We start from the raw sequence: 18,971 nt of genomic DNA, 5'->3' as shown, positions 1-18,971 counted from the left end.
AATTTAAAAATTCGAAGGGCGGAATCGGCTTTATTCTAGTCTAATCTAGTCTAAGTTAACTAACTCTGCGCTATTTAACAACTATCTAGGCCCCGCTATAGTCTTAATATGCTATGTCGACGTTATCTATTATACCCCTAGTCCCGGAAGACCTACGCCCGCTATTCTAGTCTAGAATAGCTTAATTAAAGTCGGAGTCGCCCTAGTTTAGGTCCTCTACCTTACTACGGTCCTTAGCAGTCGTCGGAAAGACTATCTTACGCAACTGTCCCTTCTTTAAAGCCTAGTTGCTTATAATAATGCGGTTAAACACCTCTAAGGCAGTGCTAACCGCGATTAGGCGATCCTCGGCCTCCTTAGTATGCTTATAGTCCGACTTGCGGCCGCGCACGTCTATTAAGCGGCGCTTCTTGCTAGGGGTGCTACTAGACTGCTACAAAGAATATTAGTAAGGGCTAGATTAAGCTAGGGATAGTATATACAGCCTTCGCTAAGATCGCACTAGCCGAGCGGTCCCTCTTAGGCACCTTCTGTCTAGTATCCTCCTAGGTAGTAGTGCTAGGGTGCTAGGAGAGACCGTCCTCGCTACGGAAACTGCTATTTAACTTCCTATTTAACTATCCTAATTAGCTGCTAGTCTAGAATACGCCAGAAAGGGACACTTACGCCTCTATAGAGCCCGTAAAACACAGAATACGATCTAGCAAGTCTTCCTTCTTAACCTTAGACTAGGTAGTGCAGCCGTAGACGGTGTCGATGTCCTGCTTAATAGCTTTCTAGGCGGGCTCCTAGTCGACTAGCATCTAAGTAAGATAGTTAGTAACAGAACACGCTAGAATTAACTAAACCGACCTACCTAAAGACAGTCTGCATTCTTGCTAGTTAGGCATCCGGAACACTTAGCTAGGATGTTACCGGGTAGGGGCTTCTCTGCCGTAATCTAGCAGATCTTAGACAGGTCCTAGCCCTCCTTAACGCTAGAGAGGCATAACGAGTACGGATTCTCGTTCTACCTGCTAGCTCGGACTTTCTTGTAGTACTTGTCGCGAAGATAGTAGAGTGCGCCGGACATTATGCTAGTCTAGTCGCAATGTTAGCTAATCTAGCGCTAATCTAGACCGTTCTAGAGCTAGCTGCTAGTACTTACTTTTAGTAGGTGTTTGTAAGAAGAGAAGAATTCGAGGGCAAGAAAGAGTAGTATATACGCGAGGGACCTACTTTTATTTCCTAATCGGGACACCGAGCAGCTAGCCTAGTAACGTTAGTAGTTAGTAAATTGAACCTGCAGCTGAACGCTGCTGAAGATTCGCGCACGCAACTAAGGTTAGTTGCACCGGGGGGAGGGGGGCAATATAAGGATCCCCTTACGTAAGCGTAGTCTGGCCTTATCTCCCCTAAGCTAGGCCAACCTAGTTTCGAAGAACATAATAACGAGCTATCCTGGTTACGAAGAGCGCAATAGCGTACGGATTAAGGCAGTCCGATCTAGCTTGCCTCTTAATGCCTAACGATAAGGATCGAAGGGCTACGGAGGGACAGACGATCCCGCTTATAACGAGAGAAGTAAAGGATAGGGGAATAGAACCTAGCAGTAGCTGTGTATATAGCGAAGGAGGCTCTCCTCCTCTATTCCCTCCTTTAACGAATCGAGTCGTTACATTCTAAAACCTATTGTTCGATACTTCCCTACTTCAGTCTTTCCCTGCCTTATCACGAGGCAATCCTAACATTGCTTAGCTAGATAAGATAAGGGTGCGGTAAGAGATGTATCTAGAGCTAGAGCGCATACTCTTCGAATTTATATAGCGTATAGAGTAGAAGTAGGCGGTTCTTAGTAGTAACATATTAAAGATAGAGGCGCGGTTATTGTAGAAGGATTGCCCTTAGTTTTATAGCAAGAAGGAGCCGCTATTTAGTAACGGCTAGCTAGCCGGTTTTAAGGCGCGGTATAGCGTAAAATTAAGGAAGCGTAATAGCGAGGCTAGTAGCGTAGATATAGCGCAGTTGTAGATAGATATAGTAAGTCGGTGTTAATAGTTTTAGAGCGGTAAGAAGGTTACCGTCGCCGTCGTTGTTACGTTTGTAGCTAGTTATATAACTAATAAATTTAAAGTCGAATTTAGTGCTAATTCTTTAACTATACTACCCTCGCAACACCTTTAATTATAACGAGACTAGCCTATATTAGCGCATACTACCTAATAGATCTCTCGGCCTTAAGGATTAGTCTGGTGTAAAGAAGATTAAGGACAGGATTACGGTGCACTTTATATGCAACGCTAACGGCTCGAGGAAGTTAAAGCTATAGATTATTAATAAGTACTTTAAACCGCGCTACTTCGTAAACTATAGGATCTACGATATCGACCGCGCCTTAGGCATTAAGTAGTATACTAACAAGACGGCGTAGATAATAGGAGCTATCTTCGTAAGCTACCTCTACTAGTTTAATAAGTAGATAAGCGAGCTAACGCTCTTACTTATAGATAACTTTAGTACTTACGAGAGCGCTATAGCCGAAGTAATAGCTAGTAAGCGTCCCCTTAAGTAGACGATAGTACACTTCCTTCTACCGAATACAACCTCTATTATTTAGCCTCTTAATTAAGGCATTATTACTAACTATAAGGCTTACTACCGCCGCAACTAGATAGCCTTTATACTAGCTAAATATAAGGCCTATAGAGACCCCCTTAAGACAATAAATCTATACTACGTAGTTAAATACACCCTTTAAGCCTAGCACGACGTAGAACCCTTAACAATTAAGCATTGCTAGCTTTATACTAGACTCTATAGCTAGCGTAAGGGCCCTTAAAACATAGCTAAGAGCAAGAGGAAGAAGTAGCTAGCTAAGGTAGATATTAAGTCGTAGATTACGAAGCAATTAGATAACTTAAGGGTATAAGGAAGGATTAAAGAAGCTATAGATATTAACACCCTCTTATTACCGGTTAATAAGGTAATTAAGGACAGTAATAACAACATCTACTAGTCTATTGTCGATGCCTATTAGCCTACAATTAAGGAGTCTACCGAGGATATAGCTACAGCTAATGCTATAGCTCCTATTAACAAGATCTTACTCTCGGAGGTGTTGCAATGCATTAAAAAACTAAAACTATATACAGAACAACATCCGAGCGACAACACCTTTAAAAGAGACCGGCAATTACATACTATAGAGTCTAAGATTCGAGCTAAATAGTAACAAGCCCTTAAACAGATAGATATAGCCTTATTCTTTAAGAGCAATAGCAATAGTAGTGTTTAGGGTTGTTAAACAACCCTCACAACCCTAACACCGGCAATTTAACGGCAATTGGATACAGTAATAACCTCTGTTTAGTGATACCACCACACCCTCACGACGCTAACACTATACAGAGGTTTGACTGTACGAGGTACACAGGATGTCTGCCGCTGCCGTAATAAGAGGCTGGCTTCCCTGCTTCCGGCAACCATGCTGGCGAACCTTCGTCGGAGCGAATCGTCGGAGCGAATTGCCGAGCTGTGGACGCAGCGTGTAATGCACGAGCGATGCTGCTCTTGACTTCCATGATGTTGCAAATACGAACTGCAGTCCTCAGGAAGGTCATTCAACTTCAGCGAGTATCCTATTTGGCTCCGCAGTGTGGACTTCCGTGCTAGTTCGTTGACACTTCTTCCGATTCCGGAACGACCACATGGTCCACCCTGAGCTCCGAATTGTCCCTGACTAGGATCTGCGAAGGCCGATGGGATCATGGGTCAAATGGGTAAATTACCTGTCACGAGGACAGGAAGTGGGACACCGCACCCATTCTGACAAGACAAACAAAAGGAAAAGATCCAACATGACGTCAACAAACAGGTGGATGGGTTTCGGCTGCGAGCAATGACTTTAGGAATTCATGCTCGAAGTGCTCTGGTCGAAGCAAAGTTAGTGTGTGAAGCGAGAAAGAAGTACTCCGCTGCAATACCATAAATAACATGAACGGTAAGGTACGTGCACTCAGCGCGTAATTGCTGCCCCCGAGAGTGAGACATGGATTGGAGACTCCGTACCAGGATGGTAGAGTTTGCTATGGGCGGGGCTAGTTCTACCATGCGATCACAACCTCGAGCCCCAGATCCTGGTCGGTCAGAAGAAGGCCGAAGGTCAACAATCATACGAGGGTACAAAGGTCTGGACTCTGGCCACGGCTCCTCACGTTCCTCACTTTCTGTCAGCTCTCAACTCAAGACCATTGAAGATCAAACGCAGAAAGGATTATCGAGACGCTCCCATCGGCGAAGCAGAAGCAGTCACTCACCGCCATGGCTTCCAAATACGCCCTCCCGATCCTCGCGATGATAGGTCTGGCAGCAGCACAAGGCAACTCAACGTGTCCAGACTACAGTGACTACTCCAAGGAGCTACATGGTCCATACAGCGAAGGCCGCTACCAATTGAGCTACCAGCGTCCCGAGACAAGCTGTCGAACATTCCAATCCTCGGTCGTCGAGTCCGCCATTACCGACGTCACGGGCAAGATTGCAGACCCAGACCTCAAGCGTCTCTTCGAGAACACGTACCCAAACACGCTTGACACCGCCGTGAAGTGGAGGGGCACCGCCGCAGGCTCAGATGAAGAATTGTGCTTCTTGATCACCGTAGGTCACTGATCGTCTCTTTCAGTTCCATCACGATACTGATCCGTACGGCAGGGCGACATCAACGCAATGTGGCCGCGCGATTCCACGAATCAAGTGAAGGCCTATCTGCCATTGTTGAAAGCCGACTCGTCGCCAGACTCATTGGCTTCAATCTACCGCGGAGTGATCAACCTTCAGGCGCGCTTCTTGAGGACCTCCCCTTACTGCAACTCTTTCCAGCCGCCGGTCGAATCGGGCCTTGGCGCCTCGTTCAATGAGTACGCCACTACCGACGTTGTCACTCCAACGTACAGCAACTTGTCCGTATTCGAGTGCAAGTACGAGTTAGACACCCTGGCAGCGTTCCTGGAAGTCAGGTGAGCAAGAACAACTATGTTGGACCAGAACGAAGCTGACAGCTCCATGCAGCGACAACTACTACAATGCCACTCAGGACATTGAATTCTTCCGGAAGTACTCCTGGGTCGATGCCGTGAAGGCGGTCCTCAAGGTGGCCGAGGAAATGATGGTGCCCACATACGCAGACGATGGGTCCGTCAACAAGCTTGCCTACTCTTGGACTCGCCAGTCGGATAGGTCTACGGAGACCACAGCCAACGGTAAGCAATGATCGTTTGTTTTTTTATCGACATCCACTGACGTAACACCGCTCAGGCGGCTTGGGCAATCCATTTAACAACGTCACGGGCCTCATACGCTCCTTCTTCCGGCCGGCCGACGACACCACGATCTACATGGGATTCATTCCCGCTAACATGATGTTTGCACGATACTTGGAGTCAGCAGCTATCATCATGTCGGCGCTTGGCGACCAGAACGACCTGGCCAATCAAATGACCACATTGGCGGAGAACCTCAGATGTGCGATCACCAAGTACGGCATTGTCCAGACGTCTGAGTTCGGACCCATTTACGCCTTCGAGGTCGACGGCTACCTTGGACAAAACATCATGGACGATGCCAACATTCCCAGCTTGCTTTCGGCTCCATTCTTTGGCTACCTCAGTGCCGATGACGAGGTCTATCAGAACACCCGCAAGCTCATTCTCAGTGAAAGAAATCCATACTACATGATTGGGCCGAGACTCAGTGCTGTCGGCAGCCCGCATACCGGACCGGGCAAGGCATGGCCCATGGCTTCCATCGTTCGCATCGCGACCAGCAACGACGATGACGAGATTACTGAGCAGTTGCGGGAGATCCTCAGCACCACCGATGGGCTCGGATTGATCCATGAGAGTATCAACACTTTCAACACGACCGATTACACTCGACAGTGGTTCTCTTGGGCAAATAGTCTGTTCGGGCAAGTCGTTCTTGATTTGGCCAACAGGAAGCCAGAGGTCTTGCAGCAGAGCTTCCAGTGAGCGTTCGAAAGTGTTTCTTTTCTACGACATAGATTCATTACCACACCGCCATAGTAATAATAAGTTGCGACACATTGGCCTATTCTTGGCGACATTGTTAGAACTCACAGTCTCTCAAGTCCAGCGATGAAGTTCGATCTCCGTGTTGTGGCCGCGTTGCAGCTCTGCCGGAGTGACGTCGAAGGTTTGCGAGCAACAACTGACGTATAGGATGACCCTCAAACCGAACATGCATGATGGAGCTGCGCGGAAGGCCATTGATTGACGTCAAAACGCTTTCCTTTGACGAAGCAAACTCCACTGCATCTCACAACCCTGCCTCAATCCCGAACAATTACAATACAACTATAATCCGACAAACAGACACAATGCCTCAACAAATCTTCTTCATCACCGGCACCAGCACGGGTTTCGGCGCCGAACTCGTCAAGAAGGCACTCTCCGAAGGCGACAAAGTCGTTGCGACTGCTCGCAATTCTTCCAAGCTGAAGTTCGATGGCACGAACAAGGACAACTTCTTGGCTGTGGATCTCGATGTGACCGATGAGAGGTATGTTGCATCTGTCAATCGCTGTCGAATTCTGTGTCTGACATGTCCCAGCTCTGTCCACAAGGCCTTCGACGCTGCCCTCAAGCAGTTCGGACGCATTGATGTCGTGGTAAGATTTTGAAGAAGAGAGGGCCTGCAGCATGGGATGAGAGATCTCTCAAGCTGTGCTAGACTCAGTCTGCTTTGCTATCGCTTTGAACACAACTGACCATTCTTCCTGCAAAGGTCAACAACGCTGGCTACGGTCTGGCTGGCGAGTTCGAGTCTGTGTCCGAAGAGCAAGCCAGGACTCAATTCGAGGTGAGCTTTACCTCAAATCTCAAGCACGATTCCGCGAACGCTGACATGAAGGGAAGGTGAACTTCTGGGGTCTGTTGCGAGTCACTCGCCGCGCATTGAAGGTGATGCGTGAGACAAACTCGCCTCCTGGTGGCAAGATTCAACAGGTATGACTTCATGCAACCACGACCCCAGTGCGAGGACTAAATATGGTATAGGTGACTTCCATTGGAGGCCAGATTGGTGTACCGTTCTTCTCGATCGTAAGCATTATTCTCGGCCTCGCTTCGACCTCTCGTGCTGACAGATCATAGTACTGTGCGACAAAGTGGGCCGTCGAGGGTTTCACTGAGACCGTCAGCAAGGAGCTGAAGCCAGAGTGGTACGCATCGATTGAGAACTGACTGTAGGAATAGCAGCAGCTGACATTGGCCTCGCAGGAACATCAAGCTCACCAACATCGAGCCAGGCGGTACGAAAATGAAGTGCAGAAGGCCTCCATTGTCCGAGATTGTCTCGGACGCCAGGTCTCCCTACATTCCGCACTGTCTACGATATTCGCTAACCTTATACGCTTTGCAGGTTTCCGCACTGATGTAAGTCGTGTGACATCTAGTTCCGGAAACGCACATTGGCTAATGACAGAATCGCAGTGGGCTGGCCGCAGCATGATCTTCGGCGACTCCAAGGAGCCAGCATATGACCACCTCAACGCCGAGGAGTCAATGAAGAAGCGCAATGGCTCTCAGCCTGGTGACCCAGCAAAGGTTCGTACCTTCAACATTTCAAATTCGAAGCAACATCGTTGACCTCTAAATTAGGGTGCCCGAGCGATGTGGGAGATCGCAGCCATGGACGACCCTCCACTGAGAGTACTCATCGGCTCGGACGCATACAAGGGCATGCAGAACAAGCTCAAGACGTATGGAGAGGAGGTGCCGAAGTATGAGAAGCTGAGCAGTAAGTCAAATCGCTCAAGATCACCAGAATGCTGTTCATCGGGCTGACGTTGTTATAGACAGCACCGACGTCGACGGCTATGAGCCACCACAGTAAATCGCCCTTGATACCCATTGACGGCCAGTATTTGATGAAAACGATGAAGAAAGTTTTCGCAACTAGTCAACAAAAGCGCACCACCACCGCCGATATATCATTTCCTGAAGAGAGCTGACGATGATCAAATGTGACTGTTCGTGAGAAGCCGGTTAGTACGGCTTGGAAGTTCTTGGAAAGATGCTTCGAAGCGTCGCAGCAGATCGACTCCAAGATTAAGACTTTTAGGTATATCCACAAAGTTTGGGGTTCGGCGTGGTGCGTCCAGGTTGTGAAAAGAGCGGCGTTGCGCACTGACTGCTGCACATTTAACGGTCGGAGGTTCTATCAGATGTACATGAAGTGCCAAAGGTGGCTTGATGTTGAATGCGAATGCGTAGCGGTGAGGTACATGAAGTCGGTCTCCTCTCCCTGAACAGATAATCTCCTCGACCAGGTTTGTGTGCAAGGCTGCAGACACCACGGCCACCAGTGATGGGCAGACAAGAGTCCTGGGATCAGGCATTGTTCGAGAACGCACTTTCCAGCGTCCGCATATCGTAGTAATTCCGCAGCTCTCGAAACTGGAGTCCTTGGGTTCCTTTGCCAGGATCGGCTTTCCCGAGAGTGTAGATGAAGGATTGGGGCACCTCCACGATTCTCCTACCTTCGTCGGCGAAGAGTTTCGTGGTGAATGTTGCATGCAGTTTGTAGACTTGATTCGTCTCGTCTTCTTCGACAATGAAGGAGAGAACTTCTCGTTCCACCTTTGGGAAGCTTGCGTACAATCTGCGAAAGAAGTCCCAAGATTGCTCTCCGCCGTCGATGACAGTTCCATTGACCTGAATAGTCTGGCAATCTGCGCTGTACCAGTCTTCGAACGGGACCGTCCTCCACTCTTCCGGCGTCTTGGGAAAGGCTTGACCGTATGCTGCGTAGAAGCCTAGTACGGGGTGGCTGCAAACAGCTTCTGGCGTGAGAGGGAAATTGACTTTGAAGAGTGATGTAGCCATTTCGGGATTTGGGGCTTTTGCGAGAGCGAGACGAATGGATAATGTTGAACAACGAATGCAAAGATGAGACGCCGTGGGAAGTTTAACAGCTCTCGGTCCATCGGCTATGCAGCTGAGCTCGGCTCGAGGCGGAAAGGAGATGCCAGCAAAGATGCAATGATGCTACAGGTTCTTTTCCCGAAAGCAAGAATTGGCATCCGATGCCTGACGGTGATACCGGGGACTCCGAACGAATTCTGTCCCGACGAAACTTCGATATCTGCCCGATCCAGACAACGACATGGTCTTCGGAAGCAATTCGCGTGTACACGGGACGTCTGTACAACCATGTTCACATCGCAGTTCCTATGTCCGAGCTGCATTCGGTCGACCTCTCTGCGCCTTGTACTTGTTCGTAATACAACAGCATGTACACGCATCGGAGTGTCGTCCGCTGTTGCAAGGCAAGGCCCCTGCAGGTCTCGATTAGTCTGAACTCCTTGTGAACAGGCCTTCAACCTCCCGCCGGACCGGATGCTGAGGATCCCGAGACGCCCGCCCGCTGTGAGGCTTCAAGACGTCAGTCTCTCAAATGCCTCCCGGAGCACGCCCTGTCGAGTCTTGTGTATTTCCACGTTGCCACCATAGCGTGACATCAGCTCCAGCATCCGACGGATGTCATCCCGGAATATCTTGTCGTAGTCCGCATCAGAGATGGTGTTCATTGCCAGGAGGTTGACAATCAAAAGGCTCTCTTCAAAGGCACGATGCTATGCAAACGGCAGACGAAACGGTCAGCGATCAGTAGGGCACGAGAACAGACGACACATACCTGATATTCCCACCAAACACCCGCTTCGATCTCGAATAAGCCAAAAAGTTTGAAGAACGCACACAGTGCTTCATGAGCTGCTTCGAGAGCTCCCTTGACGTTGACCTCAACCTCTTGTGCAGCATTATCTGATGCTTGTAGTAGTGCCAGACAGTGATAGTAATTTGAGGTCAGGAAGAGATTTTGACGGACAGCTCGCGGATTCGATGCAACCTGTTGTTGTAAAATTCCATAGTCCAGCACCGTCAAGTATGCCGGGAATGACTTGTAAAGTCTTCGAAACGCAGCCACTAAAGACTCCTTGTGTCTTGGACTGTTCGCTACGGGAAGCGATAGTGACATGGGGCTTGAAAGGTTCTCTTGAACAAGGTTGCCCAGGTGCCACATCGCTCTCATATATGAAACGTCCTGCTTCATGGAGGCTAGATCTACCAGATGATGAGGCTGAGCCGGTGCGAGCTGTTCGGAAAGCTGCGGTGCTATCGCATTGATGCTCATCAAATTCTCGACGCGCGAATGCGTGCCAAAGCTGCTTTCCAGGCCTTCGTTACTCTGCTCGTTGTCGTCAGAGAGTGACTCAACAGGCACATCGCTGTGGGTAGTCGTTGGTGGCATCTTCAAGAGGGTCGCAGCGCTGGTGTCTTGGAAGAAGACCGCCTGCCAGAGTTTCCGTCTTTGCTGCTTCTCCAGTATCGAAGCCTCCGGCACGACCAAATCAGGATCGCGGTGGAGCCGCATTGCGTATGCTTGGCGGAGGTGTATGCCTGCCCAGGCGTAGGCGTCCGAAGCATGATTGTCGTTCATGAGAAAGTATGCGATCAAAAGCATGGCTTGAATAGCACGAATGGTTGTCCGATTTAAGTAGGAATAGACTCGTAAGGCCTGATTCGCCGCTGAGCAGTAGAACTCCGCTGTTTGCGAGCGCTCCTCATATGAGAATGTCATGAATTGTGTCCCCAGTGCGTACATAGCAAAGTGTAGAGCGATCAGAGAAGCGTCAACATCGCCCTTCGCCTCCGACGGAAGAGCCCAGAAATTCTCATAGTCCGAGTAGAAAGTTCTTCTGTGTATGAATGGATACACGGGATCGACTACCTCGAAGAACTTGGCGATCAAAAGGTCTGCTTGATCCTTGCTTGGAAGCACTGAGATCACCTCCGGAAGCCCGCCTTGGCAAGTCCAATAGTTGGAGAACGGATGCTGCGATCCTACGCCGAAGACGTTTGAGGGAGAGCTTTGCGTGAACGGTATATTCGAGACCAAGAATGGCGATGCTCCTTGTGAAGCTGCTTGAGTTGGGCGAGGTGGCCGAGTGATGGATGGATCCAGTCCATTGGCAGCCACAGTAGGCGAGGTCAATGTTATTGATGCCGTGCTCGCCTTGCGAACCTTGCTGGATGGTTTCGTCACGTATCTGGCCTTGCTGGCGCCATTCTTCCGGTCTACGGAAGCAATGAGAGTGGCCACTGCGGTGTATTCGCATTCGGACTGTCTCTTTACGCACGCCACTGCGACACGTACATCAGCGTAATGTGGTTGACGGAGGACAGCTTGTACTGACAGCAAGGTCGCGCACGATCACACTTCGTCTTGCGCTCTACACATTCCAGACAGGACAACGTCGGCTGAGAAGCGTCAGCATCATCTTGCCAGTGACGGGCAAGAGTTCTCACCTTGTTCCGACGCTGCTTGGGCTTCGTTCTTTGCGGTGCTTGCTGCTCTTCATCGACAGCAGACGTTGCCGTGACAGACGTAGGCGATCCGCCATTGTGGTTGGGAGCAGACGTGCTGATTGGCAGCGAAAGGCCATCGAGCTCTTCGTCTTTGGCAAGACGTCGAAGATCACCCGCGTCAGCCATGCTTGACACAGGCGCACAAGCCTGTCCGGGAATTACTCCCAACGGCGGTTATAACGATGTCGTGGTATGGGAGCTTGTGGCTGATCGGGGTCTCTCCACGCAGGACGACTGCCGAGGTTTAGACGAAAATCTGGCGGCGGAGAGGTGGAAGGCACGACGAACGGCTGTGACGACTCACTTCGTCGACAAAAGAGCAACGACATCAATCTAGAATGTAAGATTGGGGCCTGACGAGCGAAAGCATCCTCTGCAATTATCGTTGACAGCCCCGATAGACAACCATGGGCGGGAATTGAAGACCAACAAGTGACGTGATATAGGACCATGGTCTGCCTTGTTCGGTGCCTCACAAGTAGTGATACTACAGTAGTCTACCCATTCTATTGCTTCTTCTCGAAGATGAAGAGCGCCTCGTCTTTCCCAGCGAAAGACGGAAGCGGCACTTGCAGGACCTTTTCCCACGACGGCATCTCTCTACCCATCCAGTCTGCGATCGTCTCTGACTTGAATGCCGTGAAGCCACTGGAGTTTTGAGCACCTGCTGATATGATCGTTGTTCCGCCTGCACGCATACGTTAGTCGCTTTCACGCAAATGAAAGGCTTGTCCGCATTACTCACGATATGCCTTGAGCATCTTCGAGGTGAAGTCGTTTCCAACCATGGGATAGACCAAAAGCAATACATCGTCAAGGCCTCCATTATTCTGCTGTAGCCACTTCGCACCGTCGACCTCAATTGTATCAGCCACCCACAACGTTCTCCACTCACTGAGTCCATTATCGATTGGCGTAACCGTCATCTTCTTCTTCGGATTCGAGTCGAAGTTCCGGAGAGCATAGCACCAGTATCCATTGCCGCTCCCAACATCGAGGATAGTACGACCTCGCACAACCTGCTGGATGAAGGCCAGAGACTCGTAGGACGGCACAACGCAGCCGAAATGGTGATACAGCACAGGCAGTATCGCGTGGCTTATCTTGACTTCCGCCGTCGATTCCTCCGGTCCTGCCCATTCCAGATTTTGACACGCCCATGCCCATACGTCAAAGTAGGGATTCGCATGTGTCTTCGATTTGTTCACGACAAGCTTGCGCGAGTCGTCCGGTGGCGCATATAAAGCTAACAGATGTTTTGCGACATCCTCCCGGACGGTGCCTTTCTTCGCGTTGGAACCCAGCGCTTTCAATGCCTTCGAGGTATTCGTTGTCGGGCGGAAGATGTCGACGTATGCGGCGATATCAGCTGAGGATGGCGGCGGCCTCTAGCAGAGGTGAGATTCAAGTCGCATTGCTGGCGGTCGGAGCAGGACCTACTGGTTGGCCTTCGCTCGTCTTGTACCAACCATGAAGACCATTATTACCACCGGCTGCTACGTGAGCCTGGGCTTGTTCGAGTGAGACCGCAGCGACTGCTTTATACACATAGTTGTCTCTCGAGGGCAGGCCGAATGCTGTCAGGATGGATTTCTTGAAGTCATTGTCGCTCGGTGCGGTGATCTCGCCCTTCGCCCAGGCCTCGAAGAAGCGATCCGGGTCGAAGGTCGACGAGCCCTCTGTCCGAGCCGACCGTGGTATCTGAGGCATTGATGGCGTGGAAGTGACTCTGCGGGCAGGTCACGGTCATGCTGGGCAACAATCCCGGCTGAATTCCGACTGAATTCCGACCCCAAGCGTAGTTCTTCTGCACGCGGCTCCACCTTCCTTTCCCCTTCGTACACACACATTCACCTCACCTTAGCCCGTGATCAAGTCACCTGGCATCGATGCCCATACTCGCACTGCATACTTACGCATCGTCTGATAGTCTGAGATGTCACGTACGCCTTTGCAACATGAAAAATTGTTTGCTTCGCGGCTTGTGGACCGCAACGGCGAGATATGCTTGGGCAAGCACCATTCTGCTTGGTGATACGGCATGAGAGGCCGCTCAGTACGTTCGCTCAAACGAATTCATCTGCAAGCATCCGCGAACTCAAGCTCAATGGCGACCCAACGTGCGGGTGATGTTCTGGCGAGGTTACTTCGCTCAGTTCCGACCTTTTCTTGTCATTCCCAAGCGAACGATCTGACTTGATCAACGTTCTTGAACTACATCATCTCTTGCGCGAATCGAAGCCTTGGTCAGACCACCCGTCGCCCACCTTCAGCCCTACCGGAGGCTTGACATAAAGACCTTTTCCAGCCATGGAGTTGTGGCGATTTGCGCATCAAGCCATGCCAAACATGTTGCAAGCTCAATCACTTTCTCCCAGGCCTCCGGGCATCAACCGTGGCCTGCAGACCAACAATGCCAGGATCACAGTGCAGGAGTACACTTTGCTCAGCTTCCTGCCGGGCTTGTATCGACAAATCGTGCAGGCGTCCTACGACACCGGAGCCGTCATTGATCACCTCGTCTCGACATCGCCTGAGATTTGGCCTCGAACGGGATGGAACCCGTGAGTCTCATTTGTGCTTCACATTCGTATCGTGAGCTTACATCTCCCTTGCCTAGTCTCTACGAAGCGGAGCTCGCCGACGCCTACCTGTCCATCATCCGGACGCTTGCAAGATCATCTTCTGGCGAAGCCGACGTCGTGGTGTCCGAGGCTCTCATGTCCAAACTCGAAGGGGCTATGGCGTTGGACAACAATGATACACGCATGAGGGGCGGTCGCTTCATCCATCGACGGAGTCAGCACTTATTCCGCTGCTTAGCCGAAGTCTCGCATCAAGCCAAAAGCTCGAAAATTGGGAACGTCTTGGCACAGTTCTTCTACAGATATGCTTCTGAGATTGCTTCGGTCGATCAGTCGTCGGCGCTTTGCCAGTGGTGCTACGCACTCTTGCGTGCCACTACAACGGACATGGATCGCTACGATTGCCTCAAGCGAGTACTACGTGTACGGCCGGACTTGCCGGCCAAGATAGCTGGGTCAGGTAACAAGGCGCACAAGGTGGCCCAGCTGCTTGACCGAGTCGCCACGAATATGAGCAGAAGAGAGCTCAAGCCTCGGGTGGAGGCCTTAGACTGGTGTTACCCTGAAGTACGTGAAAGAAGCCGGTCCAGAGGCCGGCAGTTGACGCTATCTGACGGACGTCGCCCTAGTGATCTGGGATATCTGGATGAAGACGATGTTTTGGCCTTGCGCGCTTTGCAAGCGGAACGTGTGCTGATTGCACGCGAGGAGGAGGGCAGGAGGATGTTGCAGCTGACATTGGGCCGCCATTACAACAATCGATTGGACACGGTTCAGGATGGAGGACTCGGCGATGTGGGCGATGTGTTCATACCACGAGCTGCACTACCACTCTCCCTGAATGAGGCTGAGATTGATATCTGAGAGATGCGGCGTTGGATTGTATGGTGTCGAGATGTATTTTATGTCTATCTGTTCCGCTATGGGCCTTTCGCTAACTGAGTTTGATCATGCTGAGGGTATCCGAGCTTTACAGTAGTACAGGTCCATGGTCGCGTGGAGAGCTTTGTTACTTTCTTCAATGCAGCATGACATGCTATCTGAAGGCTCATGCTGAATACGCTCTGAAGATGCTGCTGGGCACTCATGATGCACCTTGAGCACCGTTCACCATCTCGAACGCCTGAGCACGAATACGCTGCAGCTCTTTCCTTGTTCCCTCCAAGTTTGCAGCAGCATTCCTCACTCCAGCATCGGCCGACTTCTGCCGGCTAGCTTGTTGGTCGAGTTGGCTCTTCAGATGGCCGATAGCGTTGTGCAATTGAGCGTTTGAGTTCTTGATTCGATCATGCTGATCCATGTCACTGAAAATGTTGTCGAACATGACATCGCTGAAAAAGTGACCATGGTCGATGTTAATCTCGGTCAATTGCTCAACCGCAGGTTGGATTCGGCGGGCTTCCTCCATATGGCGGAGTGTCATGTTGACGTGATTTTGCGCCTGGTCCAAATATTAGCACGGGATTGGGCACGCTGAGCGGAGCTCACGCACGTTAGCCAAGGCGTCTCTCTCCATCATGTCGACGAAGGTGCCGCCTCCAAACATATCAGCTCGACTCATGTCCAGAGCGTCTTCCATATACTTGGCCGCTTTGAACAAAGTCTGATCAGCACGCTGAAGCGCTTGCAGGGCCATATTCTCCGTGCCGGTCTGAGCCTGGGACTGGTCGAAGTGCTGCTTCGCCTGCTGCAGGTTCGACTCCATCTGATCCTCGCCAGGAACGTCGGGTGTCGGTCCATCGAAGATCGATTGATACAGAGCGTCCAAAGCAGCCTGCGCCTTGTCGTGTCGCTTTGCCTCGGAGTCAAGGTGGCTATGATCTTTCTCCGCTCCGGCGAGTGCAGCGGCGAGTTCGTCGCGGGATTCTTTGGCCGACCGCTCTGCTTGCCAGGCGTCCAGGAACTCTCGTTCCTCCTTTTCGGACCTCGATTCGAACTTCGCCTTGCCCTTCGATCCGCCGAGCTTGTGCGCCCAGCTTTATCGAGGTTAGCACAATACAAAATAGTCTCGACCGTGGAAGGCTTACCGCTTCACGTTGGAATCTCGGTACCTGATGTGATCCTGGAGTGTAAAGTCAGATCACAGTATCGTCAGACTGCTTGTGTTTCTGACACACCTTCTTCTCGTCTTCGGTGATTTTGTGAAGTCGTGCGAGCTCCTCGTCAGTACTGGCAATCTGAGCCTTGAGGTCCGCGATGTACGAGACGTTCTGTCCCAGCGATGAAGGGGCATAGTCTGTTACAGACAGCTCTGACAAGAGCTCTGCGTTGTTGTCTGCGGCTTCGCGCAACGTGCCAGAGAGCTGAGACATTGAGAAAGTACGGCCGATGAAATAGTCTGCTGGAACAAAGGTGCTATCAGGAATGAACGGAAAGTGTGAGAATGAATATGCCAACCTTTTTGCGCCCCATCGCGCATCTATATACCGTACCCAAGGTCTCGAGAGCGGCTCCGCAGCCTACAGTTTTGTTGTCTATCAAACCCAATGCAAGGAGCGATCGCGCTTCGGCGACTTTGATTGGCCGAGGCGAAAGAAGGATTCGCGAATGATGGTAGCCAAGACTGGGAGAAGTGGCAGTGTTCACTATTCCTCCACTTCAACAGCCCGAATATCCATCTCGGCGCGAGATGTTGTGACACTGCTGCGACTGAGAATGTTGCAACTTGCAAGTCAACGAAAATGCTGTACGGCCACAACGGCATGACTGCGCCACAGCTCAGGAGTTTTTCTCCGCCGACGAAATGCTTGGTTGATTCTAGCCCCAACGATCCTCATCGTCACGGTCGTCAACATCATAGCGGGCTTCGGTGGTCGCATGCTCTTGATTTGCATCTCCGTTCATAGCTGCCGCATTGTCCGGATCGGCCTCCATCTTCTCTTCGGCAACATTATCTGTGCCATTTCCCATCTTGAAATCCACGTTTCTTGAATCAGGCAAGACTTCTGGCGTCTTGTACCACGAAAGCTCGATTTTTCCTGCAAGTGGGAAGTCTGCTGCTGCTGCCGCTGCCATAAAAGACTCGCCTTGGTAGCGCTGTTCAAACGAAACCAGTGCTGCATCTGAATTCTCCGGATTTTTGGAAATTGATGTGCTCGTCTCGGGAGAATTGAAAAGGATCCATGAGCGCAATGCTTCTTCTCCTTCTGAGAAAGGCAGCCCTTCTTTGAACTCCACAGAGACAGTCTTGGGTCGATTGTCGAGCCTCATGACAGCACCGCCACCACGGCCACCTCTAAATCCAGGATGGAATCCTCGGCCTCTTGCTCGTCCCCTGAAGCCACCTCGACCTCGCGGAATGTAAGCACCATGTCCACAGCCATTCGGAGTCTGAGCTGCGATAGGATCAATTCCAAGGGCTTTCGCCTCGGCTTCAAGCTTTGCGAGTGTCTCCTTCAGCCCTTTTGTTTGCTCGTTATCCTCCTTGGCTGGTTCTTCCATGGGTGTATCCTTCCCCTCCTTCTTTGCCAGCATGGCGTTCATCTTCTTGCGCTCTGCTTCAATCGCTTTCATCCTCACCTCGAGCTCTTCCTTTTGACGTCGCGCATCGTCACGCTGTCTCTTCTGCTCGTCGTGCCTGCGCTGAGCCTCTTCCTGCTTCCTTGCCAGCTCTTCCGGATCGATCTGAGGCTCGACTGCACCTTCACTCTCTTTTCTTCGTGGCGCTGCCTGGCCATTGGGTGGTTTCGGAAGTCCGTCAGGCTTGTACCAGTAGACCTTCACGAATCGATTATCGAATACCACCTTCGGACTGTCATATGCTGCTTTTGCTGAATCGTAGTCCGCGTATTTGACAATCGCCAATCGTTTGTACGCTTGCATGGTAACCTCTTCAATGGGCCCAAAGTCGTCGAAGAAGTCGCGTACGGACTGCTCATCGAACTTCTGCTCGGGAATCTGCTCGACGACCACCGTCGTTACCGATCTGTCACTGTTTGGACCGTTGTGAGAGAATTCAGCACGCCTTCCGCCGCCACGAAAATTGGCGTTCCCTCCACGATTTCTCTGTTCACCTCGTCCTCGGGTATTGGGTATTGTGCTAACGATCCCTGTACGAATTGGCTGCGGGTGCATAAGTCCAGCCTGCGTCGGATCATATGGAGCAGTCCCACCAGGGACGACGAACGGATCATTGCCATGCTCGTATTGACACGAGGCGCCGCGAGCACAGAACCCTTTCGTATCGTAGTCCCGGCAGCGTCTCGCGCCCGTGCCGTTCATGGTGTTTGAAGGCAGTCCTGGCATTGCGAATCCGGGAAAGCCAGGCATTATGTCGGCCATAGCTCTTTGCATCGCCAGAAGCCCAGCCACTGGATCATTCGGGTCCAGGCTGCTGAAGTCGAAGGGAAGCATGCCAGGAGTTTGTGACTGGGACTGCATCTGTTGGTTCCTGCTAGCGAATCCATCAAATACTCCTCCTCTGCTTCCTCCTCCCCTTCCTCTTCCTCCCCGACGCGCCTGTTTCACGGGACGATCGCTGCTGTCGAAAGCATTCAGGCGTCCGAACTGAGACTCATCGCGCTCGGTATCGTGCAGCGCGCGCTTGCGCGACTTGTTGTGAGGCTGTAGAGAGGAATGTTGCGATCCGTTTGAAGTAGCGAGAAGTGGGGGCGGTTTGTAGGATGGATCGTAAGATTTTGCGGTGATTGCGGCGAAGAGATCGTCGACAAAACCGGTCGCGCCGTCACCAAGAAAGTCTTGCAGGTTGGAGACGCAACTTTGCTGCGCGGCCGCTTCAGGCTCGTCCGTCTTCACCAGTGCAAGCACATAATCGGCGAGAACATCACTGTCTGCGTCGCTTACGTCCTCGAGCCGTTTGATGATCCAGTTCTTGAGCAGCTCGGACTGCGCATCGTCCAAGAGCATCCTGGATCTAGAGTCGCTGTTTGGCGCGCAGCGGATTGTCGTGAGAGGGCCAAATTTTGTCAGGTGTGCAAAGTAGATTGAGGAAGTTGATGGA

General features: G+C 51.2%; 7 protein-coding genes across 7 annotated transcripts; 3 read left to right on the top strand and 4 right to left on the bottom strand.

Annotated features, from left to right (window-relative positions):
* Window positions 1–4,274: 4,274 nt before the first annotated feature.
* MYCGRDRAFT_99257 (uncharacterized protein) lies at window positions 4,275–6,005 on the top strand (the record flags this gene model as incomplete). Its single annotated transcript, XM_003855329.1, has 4 exons — window positions 4,275–4,635; window positions 4,690–4,994; window positions 5,047–5,237; window positions 5,293–6,005. The coding sequence occupies 4 exons, from the start codon at window positions 4,300–4,302 to the stop codon at window positions 6,003–6,005; spliced, it is 1,545 nt and encodes a 514-aa protein (XP_003855377.1).
* A 255-nt stretch (window positions 6,006–6,260) lies between these two features.
* On the top strand, window positions 6,261–7,890 carry MYCGRDRAFT_68863 (uncharacterized protein; the record flags this gene model as incomplete). Its single annotated transcript, XM_003855330.1, has 11 exons — window positions 6,261–6,555; window positions 6,607–6,664; window positions 6,781–6,855; window positions 6,912–7,001; window positions 7,053–7,097; window positions 7,149–7,216; window positions 7,275–7,306; window positions 7,417–7,430; window positions 7,488–7,601; window positions 7,656–7,794; window positions 7,853–7,890. The coding sequence occupies 11 exons, from the start codon at window positions 6,374–6,376 to the stop codon at window positions 7,888–7,890; spliced, it is 855 nt and encodes a 284-aa protein (XP_003855378.1).
* A 1,612-nt stretch (window positions 7,891–9,502) lies between these two features.
* MYCGRDRAFT_12335 (fungal transcriptional regulatory protein) lies at window positions 9,503–11,324 on the bottom strand (the record flags this gene model as incomplete). Its single annotated transcript, XM_003855059.1, has 4 exons — window positions 9,503–9,631; window positions 9,694–10,121; window positions 10,245–11,159; window positions 11,276–11,324. Coding segments are annotated over 4 exons (1,521 nt in total), but the record flags the coding sequence as incomplete, so codon positions are not given.
* Window positions 11,325–11,932: 608 nt separating this feature from the next.
* MYCGRDRAFT_99255 (uncharacterized protein) lies at window positions 11,933–13,136 on the bottom strand (the record flags this gene model as incomplete). Its single annotated transcript, XM_003855058.1, has 3 exons — window positions 11,933–12,114; window positions 12,172–12,814; window positions 12,867–13,136. 3 exons carry the CDS (start codon window positions 13,134–13,136, stop codon window positions 11,933–11,935), a joined length of 1,095 nt encoding a protein of 364 aa, XP_003855106.1.
* A 639-nt stretch (window positions 13,137–13,775) lies between these two features.
* MYCGRDRAFT_91039 (uncharacterized protein) lies at window positions 13,776–14,643 on the top strand (the record flags this gene model as incomplete). Its single annotated transcript, XM_003855331.1, has 3 exons — window positions 13,776–13,990; window positions 14,047–14,578; window positions 14,641–14,643. The coding sequence occupies 3 exons, from the start codon at window positions 13,776–13,778 to the stop codon at window positions 14,641–14,643; spliced, it is 750 nt and encodes a 249-aa protein (XP_003855379.1).
* A 452-nt stretch (window positions 14,644–15,095) lies between these two features.
* MYCGRDRAFT_68859 (uncharacterized protein) lies at window positions 15,096–16,335 on the bottom strand (the record flags this gene model as incomplete). The annotated part of the gene is made up of 4 exons (XM_003855057.1): window positions 15,096–15,315; window positions 15,472–15,987; window positions 16,039–16,073; window positions 16,129–16,335. The coding sequence occupies 4 exons, from the start codon at window positions 16,321–16,323 to the stop codon at window positions 15,096–15,098; spliced, it is 966 nt and encodes a 321-aa protein (XP_003855105.1).
* A 433-nt stretch (window positions 16,336–16,768) lies between these two features.
* On the bottom strand, window positions 16,769–18,877 carry MYCGRDRAFT_108236 (uncharacterized protein; the record flags this gene model as incomplete). Its single annotated transcript, XM_003855056.1, has 1 exon — window positions 16,769–18,877. The coding sequence occupies one exon, from the start codon at window positions 18,875–18,877 to the stop codon at window positions 16,769–16,771; it is 2,109 nt and encodes a 702-aa protein (XP_003855104.1).
* Between the last annotated feature and the right edge of the window lie 94 nt (window positions 18,878–18,971).

The sequence above is a fragment of the Zymoseptoria tritici genome, chromosome 2 (genome assembly GCF_000219625.1).
Source record: "Zymoseptoria tritici IPO323 chromosome 2, whole genome shotgun sequence".
Classification (NCBI taxonomy): domain Eukaryota; kingdom Fungi; phylum Ascomycota; class Dothideomycetes; order Mycosphaerellales; family Mycosphaerellaceae; genus Zymoseptoria; species Zymoseptoria tritici.
The sequence above is the reverse complement of the archived record's forward strand: the minus strand, read 5'-3'. Positions and strand labels throughout refer to the sequence as shown.